This window comes from Vipera ursinii (genome assembly GCF_947247035.1).
Source record: "Vipera ursinii genome assembly, chromosome: 6".
NCBI lineage: Eukaryota > Metazoa > Chordata > Lepidosauria > Squamata > Viperidae > Vipera > Vipera ursinii.
Window position 1 is genome coordinate 64840095 of NC_139515.1, and position 22203 is coordinate 64862297.

At 38.4% G+C, this 22203-nt stretch overlaps 1 protein-coding gene across 1 annotated transcript; it reads right to left on the reverse strand.

The window, feature by feature from the left end:
• Window positions 1-1889: 1889 nt before the first annotated feature.
• On the reverse strand, window positions 1890-21183 carry MCM5 (minichromosome maintenance complex component 5). The gene is made up of 17 exons (XM_083365725.1): window positions 20963-21183; window positions 19865-20037; window positions 19547-19673; window positions 19153-19281; window positions 17524-17696; window positions 16554-16709; window positions 16204-16370; window positions 15700-15871; window positions 14543-14654; window positions 13568-13711; window positions 12614-12679; window positions 11466-11642; window positions 10657-10769; window positions 5997-6125; window positions 4698-4840; window positions 3792-3919; window positions 1890-2636 (listed from the first exon to the last, which is right to left on the reverse strand). Exons 1-17 carry the CDS (start codon window positions 21101-21103, stop codon window positions 2535-2537), a joined length of 2352 nt encoding a protein of 783 aa, XP_083221851.1. The 5' UTR covers window positions 21104-21183; the 3' UTR covers window positions 1890-2534.
• Window positions 21184-22203: the final 1020 nt, after the last annotated feature.

The following is a 22203-nucleotide window of genomic DNA, read 5'->3' on the forward strand; positions in this document are numbered from 1 at the left end:
AAAAAAGCAAATTGGACATAATGTCAAACAAAACTCCAAAAATGGGCCGGACAAAATTATTGGCACCCTTTCAAAATTGTGGGTAAACAAGATTGTTTCAAGCATGGATGCTCCTTTAAACTCACCTGGGGCAAGTAACAGGTGTGGGCAATATAAAAATCACACCTGAAAGCAGATAAAAAGGAGAGAAGTTCACTTAGTCTTTGCATTGTGTGTCTGTGTGTGCCACACTAAGCATGGACAACAGAAAAAGGAGAACTGTCTGAGGACTTGAGAACCAAAATTGTGGACAAATATCAACAATCTCAAGGTTACAAGTCCAACTCCAGAGATCTAGATTTGCCTTTGTCCACAGTGCGCAATATTATCAAGAAGTTTGCAACCCATGGCACTGTAGCGAATCTCCCTGGTCGTGGACAGAAGAGAAAAATTGATGAAAGGTTGCAACGCAGGATAGTCAAGATGGTGGATAAGCGACCCCAAACAAGTTCCAAAGGAATGCAAGCTGTCCTGCAGGCTCAGGGAGTATCAGTGTCAGCGCGAACTATCCGTCGACATTTAAATAAAATGAAACGCTATGGCAGGTGACCCAGGAGGACCCCACTGCTGACACAGAGACATAAAAAAGCAAGATTACAGTTTGCCAAAGTGTACTTGAGTAAGCCAAAATCCTTCTGGGAAAACGTCTTGTGGACAGATGAGACCAAGATAGAGCTTTTTGGTAAAGCACATTCTACTGTTTACCGAAAATGAAATGAGGCCTACAAAGAAGAGAACACAGTACCTACAGTGAAATGTGGTGGAGGTTCAATGATGTTTTGGGGTTGTTTTGCTGCCTCTGGCACTGGGTGCCTTGAATGTGTGCAAGGCATCATGAAATCTGAGGATTACCAAAGGATTTTGGGTCACACTGTAGAGCCCAGTGTCAGAAAGCTGGGTTTGCGTCCAAGATCTTGGGTCTTCCAGCAGGACAATGACCCCAAACATACGTCAAAAAGCACCCAGAAATGGATGGCAAGAAAGCGCTGGAGTTCTGAAGTGGCCAGCAATGAGTCTAGATCTGAATCCCATTGAACACCTGTGGAGAGATCTTAAAATTGCTGTTGGGAAAAGGCGCCCTTCCAATAAGAGAGACCTGGAGCAGTTTGCAAAGGAAGAGTGGTCCAAAATTCCGGGTGAGAGGTGTAAGAAGCTTATTGATGGTTATAGGAAGTGACTGATTTCAGTTATTTTTTTCCAAAGGGTGTGCAACCAAATATTAAGTTAAGGGTGCCAATAATTTTGTCCGGCCCATTTTTGGAGTTTTGTTTGACATTATGTCCAATACACACAAAAGGAATAAACCTGTGTATAGCAAAACATGTGTTCCTGCAATACTTTTCTGTGAGAAATACTTGATTTTCTGGAAAGATTTCTGGGGTGCCAACAATTTCGGCCATGACTGTATGTGGCTTTGCAGTGTCACATTCAAGAGTGACATGGATCTTTCCTAGGTGCAAATCTTCCTACAGGGTTTCAGGCAGAAATAGTTTGTCAATTAGTAAAAACTGTACAAACACTTTAAGGCATCAAGCATTCAAATAATTTTTGTCAACTATCTTTGCACTGGTTTATTATTTTATTTTTAGAATGCAGTAGTTCATTGTTAAATATTAGCAAACAGTACAAAAATATTTATGCCATTTCTCCAATGAAGTATTTATTGCTTTATGCACTCTTGTGGAAAGTATGATCAGCATATAGTAAAATAAAAATAAAATGAAACTGGGGTGTTTCAAAGCAGTGGAAATATCTCTCCTGTAGTTATGCTTGCACCTTGAAAGGCCATAGAAGAAAATGAAGCTATATACTCTTGAGATAAGATTCTTATCGCACATTCAAGGAGAGTGATGATGGAAGTAACTTCTTTTGGTGACAGATCTTTCTACATATTTGTTTCCTGGTCTCCTCCAGTGTTGCTCAGCTAACTGCCATTGAAGTATCACCACTAAGCACAAAAGCCATGTTGTGTAAACATGCCTTGGAACTCTTAACTTCTCAAGGGAGAGATGATTGGTTTCCATGTTCTTTTCCCTGGTTCTCTATTGTTGACCTCAATGGCAGTCACAAAAGATCACAATATAATTTTACTACAACTAAACAATGAAGCTTTCAGAGGGAGCAGTTAGCAGAAATACGTTAGAGAAAATTAGCTATATTCTTTAACAGCTTTCTTACCTCACACCCTTAACAGAACACTTTTTATTTGTTGCAGACATGTTACTTATTAAGTTTTAGTGTTGATAAAAAAAAGCTTTTAATATTGTAATAAAATATCAAGGTGACACTTTAGCAAGAAAATTGCAACAAATAAAAGCAAACAGCTATTTTTATGCTGTCTCTCTTTTGACCTCCCTGAATAGGACAATACTACACATTATTTTTCTTTGGACTGAAATAGGTATTGCAGATATTAGATGTAACAGTGGCAAAAATTTAGTTCCAATTACATGGAGAATGCATCTATTTTAACATTCTAGGAGATGCACAGTATTTTATTTGATGCGATAAAGGACTTTGCGTTGCATGCGATGCTGAATCTCACCACGACGCATCATAAGCTGCAGCACCCTGTAGATGGCGTGCTCAGGATATTTCTGAGGGAAGGAAAATGGAAAAAGACATTTTGTGAAAACTAACACAACTAAAAGTAACAATGAAACTTAAGGAGAATGATGGACAAATTATGGCGCTAATCTGGAGAATTAACATTGAATTTCTGTATTAAATAAGACAGCTTCATTTTCACCTACACTTTGTATTAAGCATAATAATTTGTCTGTTAGGGAATATTCCAGGTACTTCTCAATTTATGGCCTTAATTGATCCTGGAATTGTGGTTGTAAATTGTCCTGATCATTAAGCAGGTCATCACGTGACGACCCAATTTTAATTTTTTGTGGCAGTCATTAAGCAATTGCCTGCAGTGGGTGTTTTTTGCTGGAAAGTGGAAGCCAATGCTGGTTTCCAGCAAAAACATAAATCATGGACACATGACTGTGAGATGCTGCAACTAGTCATAAATGTGGACTTGTCTGCCAAGGACCCAAATGCAATCACTTGACTGCAGTGGGGAGAAGGGGTCCAGAAGTTTAAATCTTGGTTATAAATACCTTTTGGGGGATAAGTCATAACTTCAAATTGCCTCTAAGTAACCAGTTAGAAGTCAAGGACTACCTGTACTATTCCCAACATGAAAGTACATTTTCTATGCAAAGGGACACCTATTACTCCCTCTGTAGTAGGGGTCCCCAACCCCCGGTCCATGGACCGGTACCATTCCACAGCAAGCCAGAAACCAGGCCATGAAAACAAGTGAAGCGGAATGCAGGCAGCACACAAAACCACGCTCCCTCTGGTCCACAGAAAGACCTCTCTCCACAGAACCAGTCCCGGGTGACCAAAAGGTCGGGGGCCGCTGCTCTATGGTATGCAATCAACTACTGAGAGGAAATGAAAATTCTCTGCACTCCACCTATATCCCTGATCCCTCTGCATCCTCCAAATCCAAAGGACAGGAGAAGCTGTTCTAGAACAGTGATAAATAAATATTATGATGGACTGAAGCACACTTCCTTCCTTCCTAAAACTAATTAGGTCTGCACATCTTGCAACTTGGCCAGACAACCAATAGCATACATTCTAGGGGTTCCGTATATTCTTGATATTGTTCATAAACCTTTTCATTCATGTAACTTTCACTGGACTATAGCTGAGAGAGCACTTCTAACTGCCTCTCTCAGGTAACTTACTTGTTTCACAAAATCCTGGATAATGCTGTGTTCAGATACTTGGGAGCCAATGGCAAAGCGACGCTTGAGTTGTTTCTCAATACGAGACAGCATCTCTTGGTCTTCCTGAGTAGTGAAACCTTCTACTCCTACAGAGAGGGCATTATTACAATTAACATGAGACAGACATTTCTTTATAGAAATAAATTGTTCAAATCTTTGATATCAAAATTTGCAACAGCACACTTTGTATCAGCATGAGTTGCTCTGTTTCATTTCACCAGTTTAAACAAAACCTGAATTTAATACAAATGAAGTGGAAGGTTCATATTTATTTTTTTGTCTCCTAAGAGTTCCTTTATTAAATTCAAACAAATAAACACAAAAGAAACAGTTAATATTGCTGAACTAAACTTGTTTGCACACAAATATATAATTAAAGGAAGTATTTCACTAATAATTGAGCTTTCAAATGGATTGCACCTTGACCACTCGTACAATAATTATGTTTAGCATGTTAGTGTCTCTAAGCCATTTCATCTACATTACTGCACTTTTTCCTTACAGCAATGCTTAAGGTAAAGAAAATATTGCACTATCACAGATGGGTATGACAGCAAAGAAATTAAATATATTTATTTATATATTATTTACACACTGCCTCAATTTTATACAGGCTCTCAGCAGTCAACAAAAATCACAGCAGAAGGAAGATTTGAGGCAAATACTTCGTGTATCATTCTTATACTCCTATACTCCAAAGTTGAATTAATAATCTTAATTTTTCAAAGGCCAGCCAGCCTGAAAGCTGAAGAAAAAAATCAGCAATCTACCATTACCTTTGAGAGCCAGATTATCAACACATGTATATCCGGCAATCTTTGGTCAATGAACACAAGCAACATGTATTTCCTTGGGGAAACCCACCTGAGAGGTTGCCTGACAAAGCAGCATCGAGGGTCGACACCTGGAAGAGCCGCAGGGCTTCTTCAATGTCTGCCTCAGTAGCAAAAGGCTGGAGCTTCATCTTACTGAGGGATTCTGCTATTCGCACAATGGCCTCCAGCTGCCTGCATGGGATGAATGAAAAAGCTCCTTTAAAATAATACAAAAGAAGTGAAAGAAATAACCATGACTAAGAGAAGTAGAAGTCTTTAAAATTCTAAAAGAAAAAAGGTGAAGCATTAAATCAATAAAAATATTAACTGGAAATTAAATTTGAATAAGGACCATTTCAGCATGCCTATTCAAAATAATTCTGTTTTTCTGTTCTCTTCATTTTAGGAAATGATCCCAATTTCCTGAATCAAGCCAAAAACATCCTGTTTACTTTGCATTTTATGTCCACTTCTAACAAGACATCAGTGCAATGAAGGTCTCAAAAGTGCTGAAACAAGACTATTTTTTTAAAAAAAATATAATAAAATATTGATCCTAATGGAAGTTCAAATTCTCACTGTTTTCAAATTTCCAGTGGTAACATGTGTATCTAGATAATGCAGGCTGCATCTGATGAAGAGAGCTCAAGATCATAAAAGCTTATGCCTTTTAATAACATTTGCTAATCTGAAAGGTTGCACCCAGACTTTCTGATTTATGGGTATCAAGGAGCATGTCTGAAATGGCAAAAATGTTTTGAACCTGGAACAAACTGTCCCATTCTGATGGTTCCAGATTTCAGATGAAACAGAATAGAAATAAGTGGACCAAGGCTATTTAACCCCGTCTTCCCTCAGGAGATTTTAATATGACCTATCCCCACTGGTCCATTCACCCCAATATTCCCACTGAAAAATTCTAATGTACTGTAGTATAGCCATCATGCCTCTCCCCCACATCTTCTTAGTATCTTTTCCTTATCCTCTCAGCTGCCAACATTCTTAGTTTTCTCTGCTCTCTATATACCAAAACCGCTCATGTACAGATCAAAACAGTCCTAGTTTTTATCTGGACAGACCAATCTATCCCTAGACATGCAGGTTTCAGTTCAGTCATAGGCCAAACCAGCTTTTGTGCATGGGACAGTTTGTGCACAGAAGACTTTGTATATCCTTATGTATACTTACTGGCTGGACAACTGTCCTGAAAAATAACATGAACCTTCTTGTCTAATGACACTCTTTAGAGAATCAGAAACTGTACAGAAGAACCTTTCTGTACAGTTTCTCTACTAAATAACCATTATCTAGTTCCTCACCTGAAACCCAGATGTTTATTTCCCCTTACCTTACTGTAATGGGAATGTTGGAGCGATGGTCGCTTTCTCTTTCATGTTCGCGGGCACCACTGCGCATAAGAATATAGCGGTTCTTCAATTTCTCTGCAGCTTCTGCAGAGAGGCGAGGACCACATTTCCTATGGGAACAAATACAAACCTTAATATATCAGCACACACACAGAGAGACATATATACATATGTACACATATACCACATAAATACAAAATCATTTTGTCTCACCGATTTTTTATTCTTTTTTTATTAAAAAGTTTTACAATACATTTTTCTTTAACCAACCAAAAAAAAAAAGAAAAAAAAAACCCTCCCAACCCCCTCCCCCCACCCTCTTCCCCCTCCCCAACCCTCCCCAACCCCTCCCTCCCTTTCCCCTCCCCCCTCCCCGCTTCCCAGAGCAAAATACAGGGTATAAAAATACAAACAATCATAATCTAACTTACGCAAACAATCCTAAACTATTTAAACTACCGAACTTTAACTCATATAAGAAAACTCCAAACATATATATATATATATCATATCAATAATTATACAAATACAAAATAATACTTTCCAATCTAATACCAAAACACAGGGTATAAAAATACAAACAATCATGATCTAACTTACGCAAACAATCCTAAACTATTCAAACTATCAAACTTTAACTCATATAGGTAAATTCCAAACATACATATATATATATCATATCAATGATTATTCAAATACAAAATAATACCTTCCAATCTGATATCCAATAAAAACAATCTCAAATAAACCAATTTATATCAATTGTCTAAAACTATTCCTCATTCCAACTAAGCTTTAAATTCACATTATCCTAATGTGTTATACAACTTAAAATACCATAGATTACTTTCCAAACTTAAGAAATTTTTATATAATCACATTCTTATATTCTTATATTCTATTACCTACTCCAATATTACCCATAAAAATATTACAAATTAACTTCAATCACAAAAAAACCAATTTATATCAATTTTATAAAACTATTCTTCTATCCAACTAAAAGCTTAAAATTTTTCATCCAAATAACAAATCATAACCTACAGAATATCAATAAACACTACTACAAATCTTCCCAATTAACTTTCCATAATCATCTTAGAACTAAAGCAACACGAAATATTACATAATTATTTTATAAGGGTAAAAAAAATATATCCCCAAATATTTAGTCCTTCTAGCAATTCCAGTTCCCATAATCCTTATTACATTATTGTCTCTTACAGTTATGTGACTAAATCTTCAGGCTTGATTCATTCGTCCAGAAGCAGCACGCCTCTTCCAATTTCTGGCCTTCTCCAGTGATAATGAAATTTGACCCACTCCTGTATCTTTCACATCTGCCTGCGTTAACCCTTCAGCAACATGCAGGTTCTCTCTGGAACGTTGAGACTCTCTCTCACCTTTTTTCTTTGTAGATTCCAAAGATGGTATGGGGACTGCTTTTAAAACATTACTGTAGAAATCACGTGCCTGAATCTCCGTGGTAAAACAGTACCTCGTACCTTCATAGGTCACCACCATCCCCACTGGTATTTGCCATCTAAACTTAATATCACATCGTCTCAATTCTTGTGTCAAAAAAGCAAATTCCTTCCTTTTCCTTAAAATCTTTGCAGGGATCTCTTTTAAAATCAGAACTTTTTGCTCAGCAATTACAAAATCAATGTTGTAGGAGGCCTGGATAACTTCATTTCTAATCATTTTTGTAAAATAAACCACCACATCTCCAGGTAGTTTCCTTTGTCTTGCGATCCACGAATTAACACGGAAGATTTTATCTATATCTTGCATTATTTCATCTGCTGGTCGCTTCAACACCCCTTCCAAAGCCTCAGAAACCATTTTCTCCAAATTTTCCTTAGGATTTTCTATTAGGCCTCTGATTCTTAAAGCAAACTCCATCTGAGAATATTGTGTCGAAATCAAATCATAATTCATTTTCTCTATTACATTTTCAGTTTCTGTCATTTTGGCTTCCAATCTAATATCATTTTGAGCAAGATCTTCCACTCTGTCATCCAAAATCTCAATACTTTTAACCATGCCCTCTATTGCAGATGTGATGTCTGCTCTCATTTCTTTTAATTTCTCTGTAAACTTCTCCTCCAACTTTTTCTCCATTATCTCAACAAATTGCTGCATTTGCTTTTCCATAGTCTCTTGCAACAGATTCTGCAAATCTTTTGCTGTAAAAGCTGATACAGATTCAGATGCAGAGGACAATGAAGTTTTCACCAAAGACTGCTGCCTCAGGGCAGGAACTTTAGAAGATATAGCCGCCATTTTCACCCTCTATTGTTAACTACGCACTTTCACATGCAGATTCAGCAAAGTCCATTGAGTTAAAGATCAAAGCATCATCTTCACCAAAATCTCCTGCTTCGCTCTGCCTGCGTCCTCGTTCTCAAAAGCTCTTCCTTGCTAGCAGGGATGGTTGCGAACGCCCTGTTCTGCTCCAAAAAACCCGGAGCAGAGGCGCCTCGCAGTCCGGAGCATGCCCAGGCTTCGGGGGGGGGCTCAATCCTTCCGCCGCCAAAACTATAAGTTCTGGCAGCCCCGGAGAGCTCTACCCCTACCTGGACGCTCACCCCCTCCTCTTCTCCCGAGGTGGGGGCTTCCGAGCCGCCGAACAGCTGCCGAACAGCTGATCAGCGCTGTTTTCGGCGGCTCTACGGAGCTGCGAGGCTGACAGCCAGGAAATGGCTGCCTCCAGCGTCGCCTTGCCATCCGGAAGCCCCGATTTTTTAATTCTTATGGCATAATCACAAACCAAATTTTACACATTAGTAAGTCATAATGTAGTTCAGTATGTTGTGTGAACACATCCACTGTGGCTTATTAAACTAACTATTATTAGAACACCTTAATATATGAACTTAGTCTCCAGGCTGTTCAATTTATGAAATGAAAAGGGATGTTCTAAAGCAAGGCTTTTCAAACTTTTCACCAATTGTACCACTTTTACGATATGTCAGTATTCGAGTACCACCTAGCAAGGTGTCAAAAACTTGATGACCAAACAAACAAAAAAAACAACCCTGTTCAAAGTTGCAATTCCACTGAAATGACCTATGACCATTTTCACACTTATGACCATTGCAGCATGCCCAAGGTCATGTGATTTATATTTGGATGCTTGGCAACTGATTCATATTTAGGATGGTCACAGTGTGCCAGGGTCATGTGATCCCCTTTTGCAACCTTTTGACAAGCAAAGTCAATGGCAGGGCTGCTGGTGGCCAAGTGCTAAGGTGGGAATTCCTTCCCTCCCTCCCTCTTTCTCATTCACATCTCCTTCTGAAGGAAGAATTTGACACACACCCCACACCCCACCCCATATTTTCCCTCTTCCATACAGTATATTCATCAAACAAAGAAAAGCCTCCAGAGACAGAAAAGGGAACTGGGGGAACTAGCTTAAAAAGACACATTCCTCTTTAAGAATTAGTTACTGGCTAGAAAGGAAAGTTACTGCAGCCGGCACTTAAGGAAGAAAAATAAAATGTAGTAAGTACAGGCTGCCGGCTCCATTCGTAAGTAAAGGAATACTACAGGCAAAATCCATTCAGGAGAAAAATACTTCAAAATCCGTTGCAGCAAAACTTACAGCTAACAATAGCAGAGCAATAGAATCTAACATGAGCCATCAGCCATCCGCCAAATAGAAATTGCCAAACACTCCTTAAGAACACAAAGCCCACATTGCACAAATCTCAGAACTTCAAAGTCATAAAGGCACATAAGAATCCTTCTAATCTCCTCCTCTGTGCCTCACCTCTAGGCGATGCTGCCTTTCTTCATTGCTGTCTTTCTTCATTCCTCGTGGAGAGCAACCCTCCCCCCACTCTGTTTCTTGCCTGTTTGTTGCTGTCAGCACGGATGGCTGCCACAGAAGTTGTAGATCGGCTAATGGCCGGCCTGCTTGATCTCCTCTCCCCCCACCCTCCTTCTTCTTTCCCTTCAGTGCAGATACAGCTGACTCCACCTTCTCCCAAGGCTGCTTCTTTTTTCTCTCTCCCTCTCCTGCCCAAACTGCCTCCTTTTATAGCCTCTCCTGTCTCCACTCCCTCCTCCACCTTTCTCTTCCAGGTGAGCTGGAAGTGAGCCTGGGGCCTTTGCCTCACCCCAGCCACTCCCAGTCCACCCCAGAGGACTCTCCCACAGTAAGTGCTGTGCTGCGCTGGCTTGTTCCCTCCCCCACTACACTTGGCTGGGCAGGGCTGCGTATCACCTGCCACATGCTAATGTACCACAGGTGGTACGCATACCACCAATTGAAAAGCCCTGTTCTAAAGTGATTTCTTAATGATATGCCTTTTCTTCTCTAGCATCTTTGGGATGCTTATAGCATCATGAAACCTATTAAGCATGGTTGAGTGGCCGTCTTCCCTACGCTCCTTAATGTGGACCGTTACTTTAGGGACACTTGAGGGAAGGCATTTTTGGAGCTGAAATATCACCCTGGCCCTCGAGTCAGAATGAAGGAAATTCTGCTTTTGCTTTAGCACTGAGCTGAAGACCTTTTGAATCTCTAGAACCAAAGCAAAACATCTAATTTTTCTTTTATTAATCTGAAGCATGCTTGAAAGGTTTCCACCACACTTTCCATGTAATTACTGCTACAATTGTCTTACTCACGCTCTGCAGTAGGCAATCAGCTTCTTCAGTTTATGCAGCTCAATCTCACCCTCAACTGCCTGTGTTTGGGTTAAGGCACTTACATGTAGTGACATCACATGCTTGGCCAGGGTCTAGGGAACAACAAATAAATTAAGTAGAAGGGGGGAAAAACCCCACTGAAACTACCTTCTGCACTTACTATTAATGCAATAAAGCAACAGCTGTTATTTCTGCATGCTAACTTTTTTTTTAAAAAAGCACTGACTGCTCATTAGTTATAATAAGGTTATTATACCTTATTCACCTTTCATATAATCTTTGGAGAGCAATTTAGGGTATGTTTATGCAACACAGAGTCACAAGCTAGGCAATCAAACTTTGAACTCATTCATATGTAGTCAGATCATGTGAACACAGAAGATCTGATTAAATGGATTACGGTTATGCTAATGTTGAGTAGGTGTAATATGAAAGCAGAGTCTATAAATCTTGTAGAATTTATAAATGGTTTTACAACACTTTCCAGGCAGAGATAACATTTGAATACAATAGGACCTAAATTTGCAGAATACTTACTGCCTTCCAAATGCTAGCTTTGTTTTATAAGGAAGACTAAAATATTGGCTAAATTCTCTAGAATGGTTACAGAGAATATAGAATTACACTCCTTATCTAACCCTTCTTTTAGATATATACTGTTACATAAAAGAAATGGAATATAGGCTTTCACAAAATCAAGTCTTTGTGCCATTGTTTCTACAGTTTTAAAAAACTGAATTTCCCATACAATTTCCCCCACTTTGTACTGGGCTATTCAAAGAACCCACCATGTCTCTTTCCTCATTGTGCTCATCTTTGACAATGAAGATCATGTCAAATCGGGACAAAATGGTGGGCATGAAGTCTATATTTTCCTCTCCTTTAGTTTCATCCCAGCGTCCAAACACAGAGTTTGCAGCTGCTAACACAGAGCAGCGTGAATTTAGGGTAGTGGTGATGCCAGCCTGCATGATTGCACAGAGAAAGGAAAAACCTGTATTAACCAGCACATAGTCAAAAGGATGGGACTTATGCAAGTTCTTACTGTATTGGGCCTACCGTTTAGAAAAACGGAAAGTTAGAGTAAGATGCAAATCAGCCTGGAACATTTCCCCATCATGTCCTATAAAATAATGTGTAATAATCTATAACCAATGACTTTCCAAGGCCCACAGTGAGGCACTCTTAACTCTCTATAGAAAAGCTGAACCAATTTAATTATTGTCAGGGTTAGGGACCAAATGGGAACCTTAAGCCTTTGTAAAACTTTAAAAAATACCCACTTCCTGCCTTAAACTTTACAATACTAGAAAGAATCAACTTTTTCTTCTCTGCCCAGTTGTGATTGCATAATGTTACTATTATGCTTACTGTGGTCCTGGACAGGGTGCAAAAAAACCCCCAAAGCCCTTGGCTCCAAAAAATGCTGTTCAGTCCTGAGAAGGAAGAATGAACTCAATTGCATTAGATATTTTAAGGCCAGCCTGAACAGCCCCCAGTCTCTTAGCTAAAAAAGCTTTCAGACTTACTGATATGACCCACCGGCTTCTCTCCTAAACCCTTACCTTTTCTGGTAAAAACTTTAAATCTGCAGTTCCTTCAAGCATTTCTCACTTGCAAGGTTTTAGTTACTTTCAAGATCAACTGAGAATCTAATTGCTATGCAATGGAGAGGATTTCCAAAAGCTTGTATGGATGCATAAAAGGCTTCAGGCAAGTAAGTCAGCAGAATGGTTCCTTTCATGCTTTGGAGTCACCTACTTGCTACTGTGCATCCTTTCCTCCCCTTCCCCTGAGATTTATCCAGAATCAACTTCATCCTTGGTGAGAAATAAATAGTCCCTGGTTTAAATCCATATTCATTTGTAAATGAACAGAAAAATGGACTGAAAAAAAAAACCTGAGGATTTCTCAGAAGCAGCTATGGTAAATTCACCTTGGCAATGGAGATGGTCTGCTGCTCCATAGCTTCATGGATGGCCACCCTATCATCTTCACGCATCTTTTTCAAAGAACGGGGGAAACAACAGGCCAGGTTTCCATATATGGAAGAAAATAATATCACTTTGTCAAAATATTTTAAATAATGTTCAAAGTAATTATGCACTGCTTTATGAAAGTTGGGATTCACAGTAAAACTGGTAGCTTAAATGAATACATTTTTGAAAATTGCACTGCTTAAGTTGGTTTGTTTGGTTCTTTTTGAATTACAGAAGTTTTACTATTCTCAACTGCTTTAAAATGAAAGCATAAATTTATATAAAGCTCTCTTCTTAATGTGATTTGAACTTACTATGCATATTCCTTGACTTATAACCATAATTTTGACCTCAAATACAGTAAGTCATAGTGATTGTTAAGCAGCTCACCATGTGACTACATCTGATTTTATGATTTTTCAGCAGTTGTTAAATCAAACACGATGGTCATTAACAAATCCATTATATACGGTGCACAATTTTGTTGGAAACAAAAGTAAATGCCAGAAACTGGCACAAAATGTGAGCAGAGAATGTTGCAAATGGCTGTAAATGTGAGCCAGTTGCCAAGCACCCAAATTCTAATCACCCAACCATGGGAGTGCATGATTGTTGGAATTTCAAAATTGGGTTATAAGTAGCACTGGGGAGATCCATTGTAACTTTTTTTTTAAAATCCCATTTATATCCCGCCCTTCTCCGAAGACTCAGAGCGGCTTACAATCTAAGAAGCACAAATCAATGTGCTTAGCAATAGCCTTCATTCTATGTATATGCCTTTAAACTGTTGCTAAATGACTGGTTAAGCAAGAACCACCTGCATTTCAATCTTAAAGCCCATTCAAAACACACACCACACATTTCTTGACAGTATTACAACAGATTTTTTTTGCTAACCATTCCATCTGTACCTTGTCAAACTCGTCAATACATACTACTCCTCCATCAGCCAAGACCATGGCTCCACCTTCTACAAAGAAGCTCCGTGTAGCTGGGTCTCTGATCACTGAGGCAGTTAGACCAGCTGCACTGCTGCCTTTCCCTGAAGTATAGACCTGGAAGGGAGGAAAAGGAGACTCAAATATTCTAGGTCAGAACTTCTGCTTGATAGTGAAAGAAGAAAAAAGCTGCTACTTCTGAAACAGTTCCCCGTTTATATTGCTCCATTAATTTGGAATTGCCTTTCTATGACTTAAATTTGTACTCTAAAACCTAGTTCAGACTTTGACTTTCTTCCAAGTCACAAATTGTAGATTATTATATGTTCAAGCTGCCTTTTTATGTATAACTCAAGGTGATGAACATAACTAATACACTGTGTCCTACTTTCCCCACAAAAACCCTATGAGGGCTGGGCTGAGATTGATAGACCCCAGTCAATTTTCATACCTAACAGAGGGCTGGAATATAAATCTCCTGGTTTGTTGCCCAGTACCTTAACCGTTACACCAAACTGGCTCTCTCTATATAACATCCCACTCTGTCTTCACTGTTTACTATTTAGGACAATACAATTACAAAGGCCTTGAGCACCCCCATTAGCCAAGTTGAAATTCCTGACTTAAAAATAAAATTTATTAAAAACTCTTCATCTCCTGGTACCTGACATACATTATTATTAGCCTTTTGATCACTCAGCTATAAGTAGTAACTCAGTCTGTTTTATCTTTTCAACCTTCACATCATACCAATTATCCATGTACAGGTCAACAAGTAAGATTTCTCAAACAAGACAACCTCTAATATCAGTATTTTTCAGTTTATGCAATAAAATCAGAAGACAAGATGAATGAGCTTATAAACTAGTGGAATGACAATGTATAATTTTAATAATTAAAATGGTATGCCTATAGTTCAGGTACATAACTGCTCTACAAGTTACTTACTCCTATGGGTGAACATCTTTCTACAAACTTTAAGAGCTGAGATTTGGCAGTTCCAGGGTCTCCCATCATGAGCAAATTAATATCCCCTCTACGCGTTAACCCATCTGGAAGTCTGTAAATTGAGAGAAATTGATAAGAGACTAGAGACAATATGAACTGTTTGTTAGAAAGCCACTCCCTATTATCACTGAAATAAATAGGAAACAGCTGGGGTAATTGCTTGGAGCTTCGCAAACAGGCATTCTGCACTCATTAACATTTCATTAATCCCCAATATCAAATAAGTCTCATCACAAATTGAATCGGCTGAGACTTTTCTAACAGAACTTCTCTTATCTGATTCCAACCAGGCATGCTTTCTTCCAGAACTCTACAAGATGTAACTGCAGAGGTGGGAAGACTTTGAACCTTTAGCTGTTGCTATGTTTACTCATGGCAAGAGAAGTAGGAGGTTCACTTCAGGAACATCTAGATCAATGAATTACCTATATATTAGGGAATAATGTTTATCACTCTATCCAACTACTAAGTTTTCATTGTCTAACTCAGTATTTTTCAAAGGATGGTCTGGGAACTGCTGGAAGTTCTGAGACTCTTCATGTGGTTTACGAAGTCAAATAAAATTTCTTTTTTCCCCTATTTTAATTTCTAATACAGTATATACTGATTGTTATAACCCACATAAACCAAAGATATTTTTGAAAAATTAGTTTTGAAAGTTAAGGGATCCTGAGACCAAAATCTTACAGAAGCGGTGGTTAAAAATTGGTGCTCATCCAATTATGCTGTTGCAATGCTATTTTGGTTCCATTTGCCAACAATAATCACTCAAATTTGCTATTTGAAATATTTTTCCCTTTAGAAGTTGCCTAAGAGTAGTTATTAAGAACATCAAAGCCCAAAGGGAATTGGAAATGGGGCAGAGATAGCAATACCTTTTCTCTTCCATTCTAGTTCAAGAAAACACCATGTAACAGATAGCTGCTCTTTCCTTTTCATGTATTGCTGGGTAAACAGCATTATTTTCTTTCCCAGGAATAGTTATGATAAAAGTAAGGAAAATATTAAGTATATAAAAAGGCTGCTTCATAGTAAAACAGAGATAAGCCTGTATGACTTTCTTTCCTTATGATTCCCCTCCGCCTCTTGCCAATTACCTCTTTCGAGAGCCTCCAAAAAGCATGCATGCAATTGCCTTCTTGATATCATTACTACCATAGATGGAAGGAGCAATGCTTTTGGAAACCAAATCATAAATATTGGGCAGGGAAGCCAAATGCCGAAACTCCTCCTCTTCCTGAGGTGTCACGGAGCCACTGACACTGCGCCCTAGAGAAAAACAGACAAATACTGAAAGGTTGGAGTTGACTCTCTCATCACTGAGAAAAGCATAAGCACGCCAAAACTAGTCTGCAGGGTACTACTGACATCAGACAGTATCATTTGTATTAAAGAGTCTTAAGTCCCCAGATTAATATTGGTTTCAGTCTGATATGGACTACATTAGAAAGGTAGAATAGATAAGAGCTAATTCTCAGGTCAAAACAACACAAGTTCTCTTTTGACCAGTATGTTTCGTAGTCAAATGAACGGAAGGGCAAAAAAGTATGGCATGACACAAAATCTCACATAAGATTCAGGCTTCCAAATTAAAGCTTTACCTGAGCCTTCGGTGTCTACTTGTATTCCCACTACACGGATGTAGGAGCTCCGGATGCCCACTCCAACATTGTTCTGTCTCTTCATCTTTGTGAGGCCTGCCTTTTTGATTGAGTAAACGCCTATGATAGTAGCTCTGTTCCCAGGGACAACTTTGTCACACAGATATCTGGAAAATTAAGAGCAAGGAAGGAAGAAAAAGCAATTTAAAATGGAACAAAAAGGGTAACAAAATGGTCATACATGCATCTATATTTTTTAACCATGGATGCAACACATTGTGTTTGGATTTTTCTCTTGAGTCTCTTTTTGCACCACAGTCCTATCCTGCTGAAAAATCCAGAAGCATCACCTGTCACAATAGAGCTGCATGTGCCGAGGCAATTCTCCATGAGGAACAGCATCAGGAGACTCTTGCAGCTTCAGTGTCTGGAAATCCACACATTTACACTTGTCTGGAACAATGAAATATGGGTCCAAAGGACATTTTGCTAGGTTAGTCTGTTCCCTGAAGTGAAAAGAAAGACAGTGCAGGTAAAATGGGAACAGCTTTTTCTATTTTATAATGTCTGTCTCAATCATTCTCATGAGAATTTAGTGTTACAAATTTTGGAAATACCAATACTATGGGCACAGTTTGTCCAGTTATCCAAAACAAACTTTGAATCTGTGCATCTTAGGTGCAAATAGAATTCACATATCCACTAAACTTTAACCCAAATTCTTAGAGTTGTATTAAGAGTTGGCCAATTAAACAATATCAACCATCTCACTGCCAGTGTTGTAGTGTTTAATCTCACATTTCATTACTACACAGCATTTGGGAATTCAGAGTTCAATTTTTTTATGAACTCAGTTTCAGTTTATTAGATACATTTTAAACTTTCTGGGTACAAGAGAACAATGCTTTTAACTGATCTATGCAGACTTCAATTGAAATTACAGGTTTTCTCCAAGAAATTGTTTTTTTTAAAGCTCTACATAATCTTAAACAAGCAATCATCCTCCAAATGTTTTTGCACTAGAACTCTCCCAAACCTTTACTAAGTTGCTTGTGGCTAATAGTAACTAATCCAAATACCTGGATGATATAATATTTGCCCAACTTTGCCTTAAATAAAAAGAAACATATAACAAAGGCTATAATCTTATACCAATTATTTGAGAATAATTTTAATGAAGCTTAATAGGGCATACTAATGAGAAAGTATATATAGGAGTCCTCTGTAAACAAAGGCAAGGCAACATAATCATATATGTCATAATCATGTGTCTAAGTAAATTTCACTAAAATCCAAAAAAAAAAAAAATGCAACCCTTACGTGCTGCACTTCCGAGGAAGAGCATATCCTTCCAGACCTGGACGCAAAGCTATGTTAGGTATTATATTCCGACAAGTGCGGCATTGGATGGTGATCTTGGTTGCTTTGGCTCTCACAGGAGTTGCAGCAATAATGATTCCTGGGATCTTCACCAAATGTGACATCTGTTCAGACTTCAAATCAAACAAGGAGAAATTACAACCATCCTGAAAACTACAAAAGAAAATATATGCCCAGAGCATCCAAAGATCCAAAAATCCAAATCTCTTTTCCACAGTCACTACAGGTTGTTCATAATATAATGTTCCAATTTGTAGGATACAAAAATACAGAATGAGGCATATAAAACATGCCGTACATATGTATTATTTATTGCAACCTATGAACCTAGGGTTCTTAGGTTGTACATTTAAATGCACTTCAGAATGAAGTGTTCATTTGAATCTGCTTTCTGAAGCCACAAGTTCCCTTTCTTTCTTACTGTAAAACATCTGCATTGCTTTATATTTCACTAAGGTTTCATCTGCAAAAACCTCCTCCAACATCTGGAATAGTCAGAAGATTCCATGCATGCATAAAGCCCTCTCCCATTATTCCCAGTTAACTATTTTGGCTACTTCTGATTTTTTTTTTCAAATGCTTGTGAGGCATCTTGAGGCAATTAAATAGCTATCACAAGAAATATGTGTGCATACTTTATTGCAATTAATAACTAGGTACAACAAAGAAAATAAATATCATTTTTGTGGTACAAAGCATCTGACGAGATGAAAGTTGGAACTGAACTAGTTTTATAGTTTTATCCTGCCTTTAAAAGAAATTCAAGGCAGCAAACATACTTAACACTCCTTCCTCTTTTTTCTCACAGCTCTGTGAGGTGGGTTGGGCTGAGAGAGAATGACTGGGTCCAAAGTCATCCAGCTGGTTTTCATGTCTAAGGCTGGACTAGCATTCATAGACTTCTGATTTCTAGGCCATCATCTTGACCACTATATCAAATTGGCTCTCCACAATTTGATATAACTTTTGATATAACTTTTCTTTCAAGTATTTTTAGAGTAAACTTAGTAGATCACAGCTACTTTAAGGCAGCCATCAATATAAAGAAATTCTCAACAATAAACTGGAAAGACAAATCATTATACCTTACTGGCAAAATTAAGCTAATAGATTTTTATTATAATACTATAGCAATGCTGGCAAATGCAGAGGGAACCTTCATTAGCTCTACAAAACTATAGCTCCAACCTCATTTTTAGTGATTTGTTTAAAAAAATAGTTTATTTCAAATTGAGCTTCTTAACTTCAACTTTTCTTGGAAACAGCATGGAAATGATTTGTCATTTGCTTCTTCCAGGATTTTCTGTACCTCTCAAGCTAAGCTACAAAGAAGTTTTTGCAGGATGTGGTAAAAAAATTAAAGATGGTGGCCTTAAGTACAATGCACATTAAAAAACCGGATAGAGCTTTGATTACACCTTTTTTTATTCATTTCTTCATACTCTGCAGATATCCCTGGCAACAGATCTGCAGTTTCCTGGGAGCTTTTTATTCAAACACTAAGCAGGTGTGACCCTGTTTAGCTTTAAGAAATCAGCCATAGTTCATAAAGCTGAGGGTCTAACTCACCTTGAGATTTCGGATATTGGATGGATTGGCATCTGATCTGAGCATAACTTGAATATCCTGAAGAGTCTCTTCTCCTGTTGGTCGAGGACGTGTTACTTCATCAGCTACCTCTTTTGCAGCTTCTTCCAGCTAGGAAAGAAATGGAACTAAATAATTATACATAAAAAAGACAGAAAGGGGATAGTTCAGTAATATAACTCAGTCTTTACAGGCAGAAAGCCTCATGGTTAGTCATTAACATTTTTAGCTGGGCAATAAAAAATTCCAGTTTGAAACCCAAAAAAGTTGCTGTTATCAATATTAAGCTAGACAGACCAGCAGTCTGAAACCCTACAAGGCAGCATCCCATAATCTAACTGCAATCTCCCTCATATTTCTCCCATGCTGCATATACCAGTTGAAGATGCTCCACAGGTTGCTTGTGTAGATAGTTTGCCAGATCTTCATCAAAGCTTGCCAAATCTTCTATCTCCACCTCAATCCAATATTGTCTGACGTTATAATGACGTTTGAGCTCATCTCTTTCAATACAGTGGGAGAAAAAAAGAGACCCATGAATATATTTATTGGAATAACATTCACAACTATGCACAAAGCTGCAGAACTCTAGGGCAAGTTATCTTATTCTGATATACTTACCAACACTCTAAAGGTATTTCAACTTAAAATGCTATAAGCAACTGTTTCAAGTTTACCAAAAGAGAAAGGGCACCTGTATTTGAAAGAGAAGCCAGTCCGGTCTGTTCCAATGCGATACTGCCTTAAAAACTCTTTGAAGCGTTTCTGCAGCTGGGACTTTCGAATTTGCCCTTCATCTGTAAGTGGGTCTCCACCAAAGCTATCACTATAGAAAATGCCAGGGTCATCAAAACCAGACATGATTCTCTGAAAAAAACCCAGGATAGATAGATAACTTTTATTATCATTTTTTTTACTGTGGGCACAATGGCACACATTAAAAATGAAATTTAGTTGCTTGCTCTCAAAGTGTACACATATATAGCACACATTTAAACATACTATATACAACATATGTATAGGCCTACACCCTTACATATAAGTAGCATATAAATATTAATCACTGCTGAAAAATACCAATAAGATACATTACAAATATAGTTTTCATAACTTATATTAAGTCTAGAGTAGCTGAAAGTTGGGCAGCATTTAATAGTAACAATTAAATCCAATTTAAAGTACCAGGAAAACACTCTTATACAAAAATCAGCTCTTATACAAGACAGCATCTTCTTTTGTTATCATTTTTCCCTTTCTCTATGGCAGAGGAGGGTAGTTTGATTTTCTGTTGCAAAGCAGTATTTCCCAATAATTATAATTAGAGCCACATGAAGAATAAGTTGCCTTGGAGCGAGATGGGCGACTAAATAAATAAATTGTAATGAAATAATGAAATGAAATGAAGGGAGATTTAATTCAGCAACAGGACGGGGGCCTCGAGTTCCTTAACAGCTGATAACGGGAAATCTGTGTTTTTAAGCCGAAAATCTGCAGGCAGGAATTGTTCCTTTTTCGATGGCGCATTAGAACCAGCTAACTTTGATTCAATCGACTCAGCCACCTGTGATACTTATATAAGTTACCGTCAGAGTGGGGGAGGATGGGAGTTGTGCAAAAGCTGATTTGGGGGCTATACGAGAAACGCTTGGACGAACATTGTTTCAGAAATGACGGGTCACTAATGAATATCGCCTCTTCTGAAATCTGGTTGTAGCAGCCCAAGATCGACCCAAAAGCATACAAGCCGGTATAGGTCTTACGCGTGCCCCTGACCCCAACGCCCCTCACTTGCCTCCGCAGCCGTAGAGGAGCCCCTCGCAAAACGAGTCTGTCGCTTGCTAGAACTCTGGAAGAAGTTTTCGCGGGAAAAAGTAATAAAAAAAAGTGTTCTGGATTCGCCGGCAGTCACGCGCTGCTCTTTGCGCGCTGTCATTGGCTCAAAGGCAGCAGGACGTGTATCGATTAGCTAAAAACCCTGTCCTTTAAGGGCGCGAGACAATCGCGGTGGTAAGGGCCGAAAGCGACTGGAGGCGACCCAAACTTGGGCCCGCCTCCTTCTCAACTTTTCCTTTATCGAATTGGTCAGCCGTCTGCTAGCTTGCTAGAGGAAGTATTTTTGGCGCCAAACTTATTGCTTGGAGCGAAAAAAGGAAAGGGAAGTTTAAAATGGCGGGTGTAGCGCGAAACGGGAGGGATTCGGTTCTTTGGTTTTTGCGAAATTTGCCTTCGGGTTTTTTTGTGTAGGTTTGTCGCCCTATGGATGAAGGTAGTCCTGCAAATAAAACTTGCTTTTTCCAAGCCAGAAAGTATGAGAAGATGCATCTGTTGATTTTGTTTTGCCACTGCCCTAAGGCAAAAGATGGGGGAGATTTGTGTGTGTGAAAGATGGAAAGCAGAATTGGAGAGATGTATGCCCGTGACATATGTTAGGCCAATGTTATTTAAAAACATAAAAATAATGCTAAGTGGAGAAAAAATATCTAAGCTAAAAGTGCAAGACAATTTTTAAAAAACTTAATAAAATTATTTTTTAAAATAAAAGTTTTTAAGTGTACTATGTAAGAGCAAATATTTTATTAAAACTAATGGCAAGTTTGAATTATATTTGTACTGTAACTTGATTCCAGGCCTTCTTGACCATAAATTGATAAAAGTACAGGAAGGGAAAAAGAAATAGAAAAATAAACAGAATGATACAAAGCGGCTTCTTATCTTTACAGCAGTTATAAGTACAATGATAATTTCACTTCTTTTTCTAAAGTCAAAACAGATGTATCTGTAGTTTAATAAAATCATAAATCATAAGCTTTTTTATGCATAAAGCCTGTTTTTTCTGTTTTATGCATAAAATAAAATAAAACAAAAACAGACTTTCCAACTCTCTTTCCACCCAGCCCTTTCCCCACCTACTGTGCCTTCCTCGGGCTCCCCTGAAAACGTTGCTGCTGTCTCTCATTGAGAGAATGGGGCAGCGGAGGCTTGCAGAACGGTGGATTGAGCCTCTGCCGGAGGCTTGCAGAATGGCAGATCGAG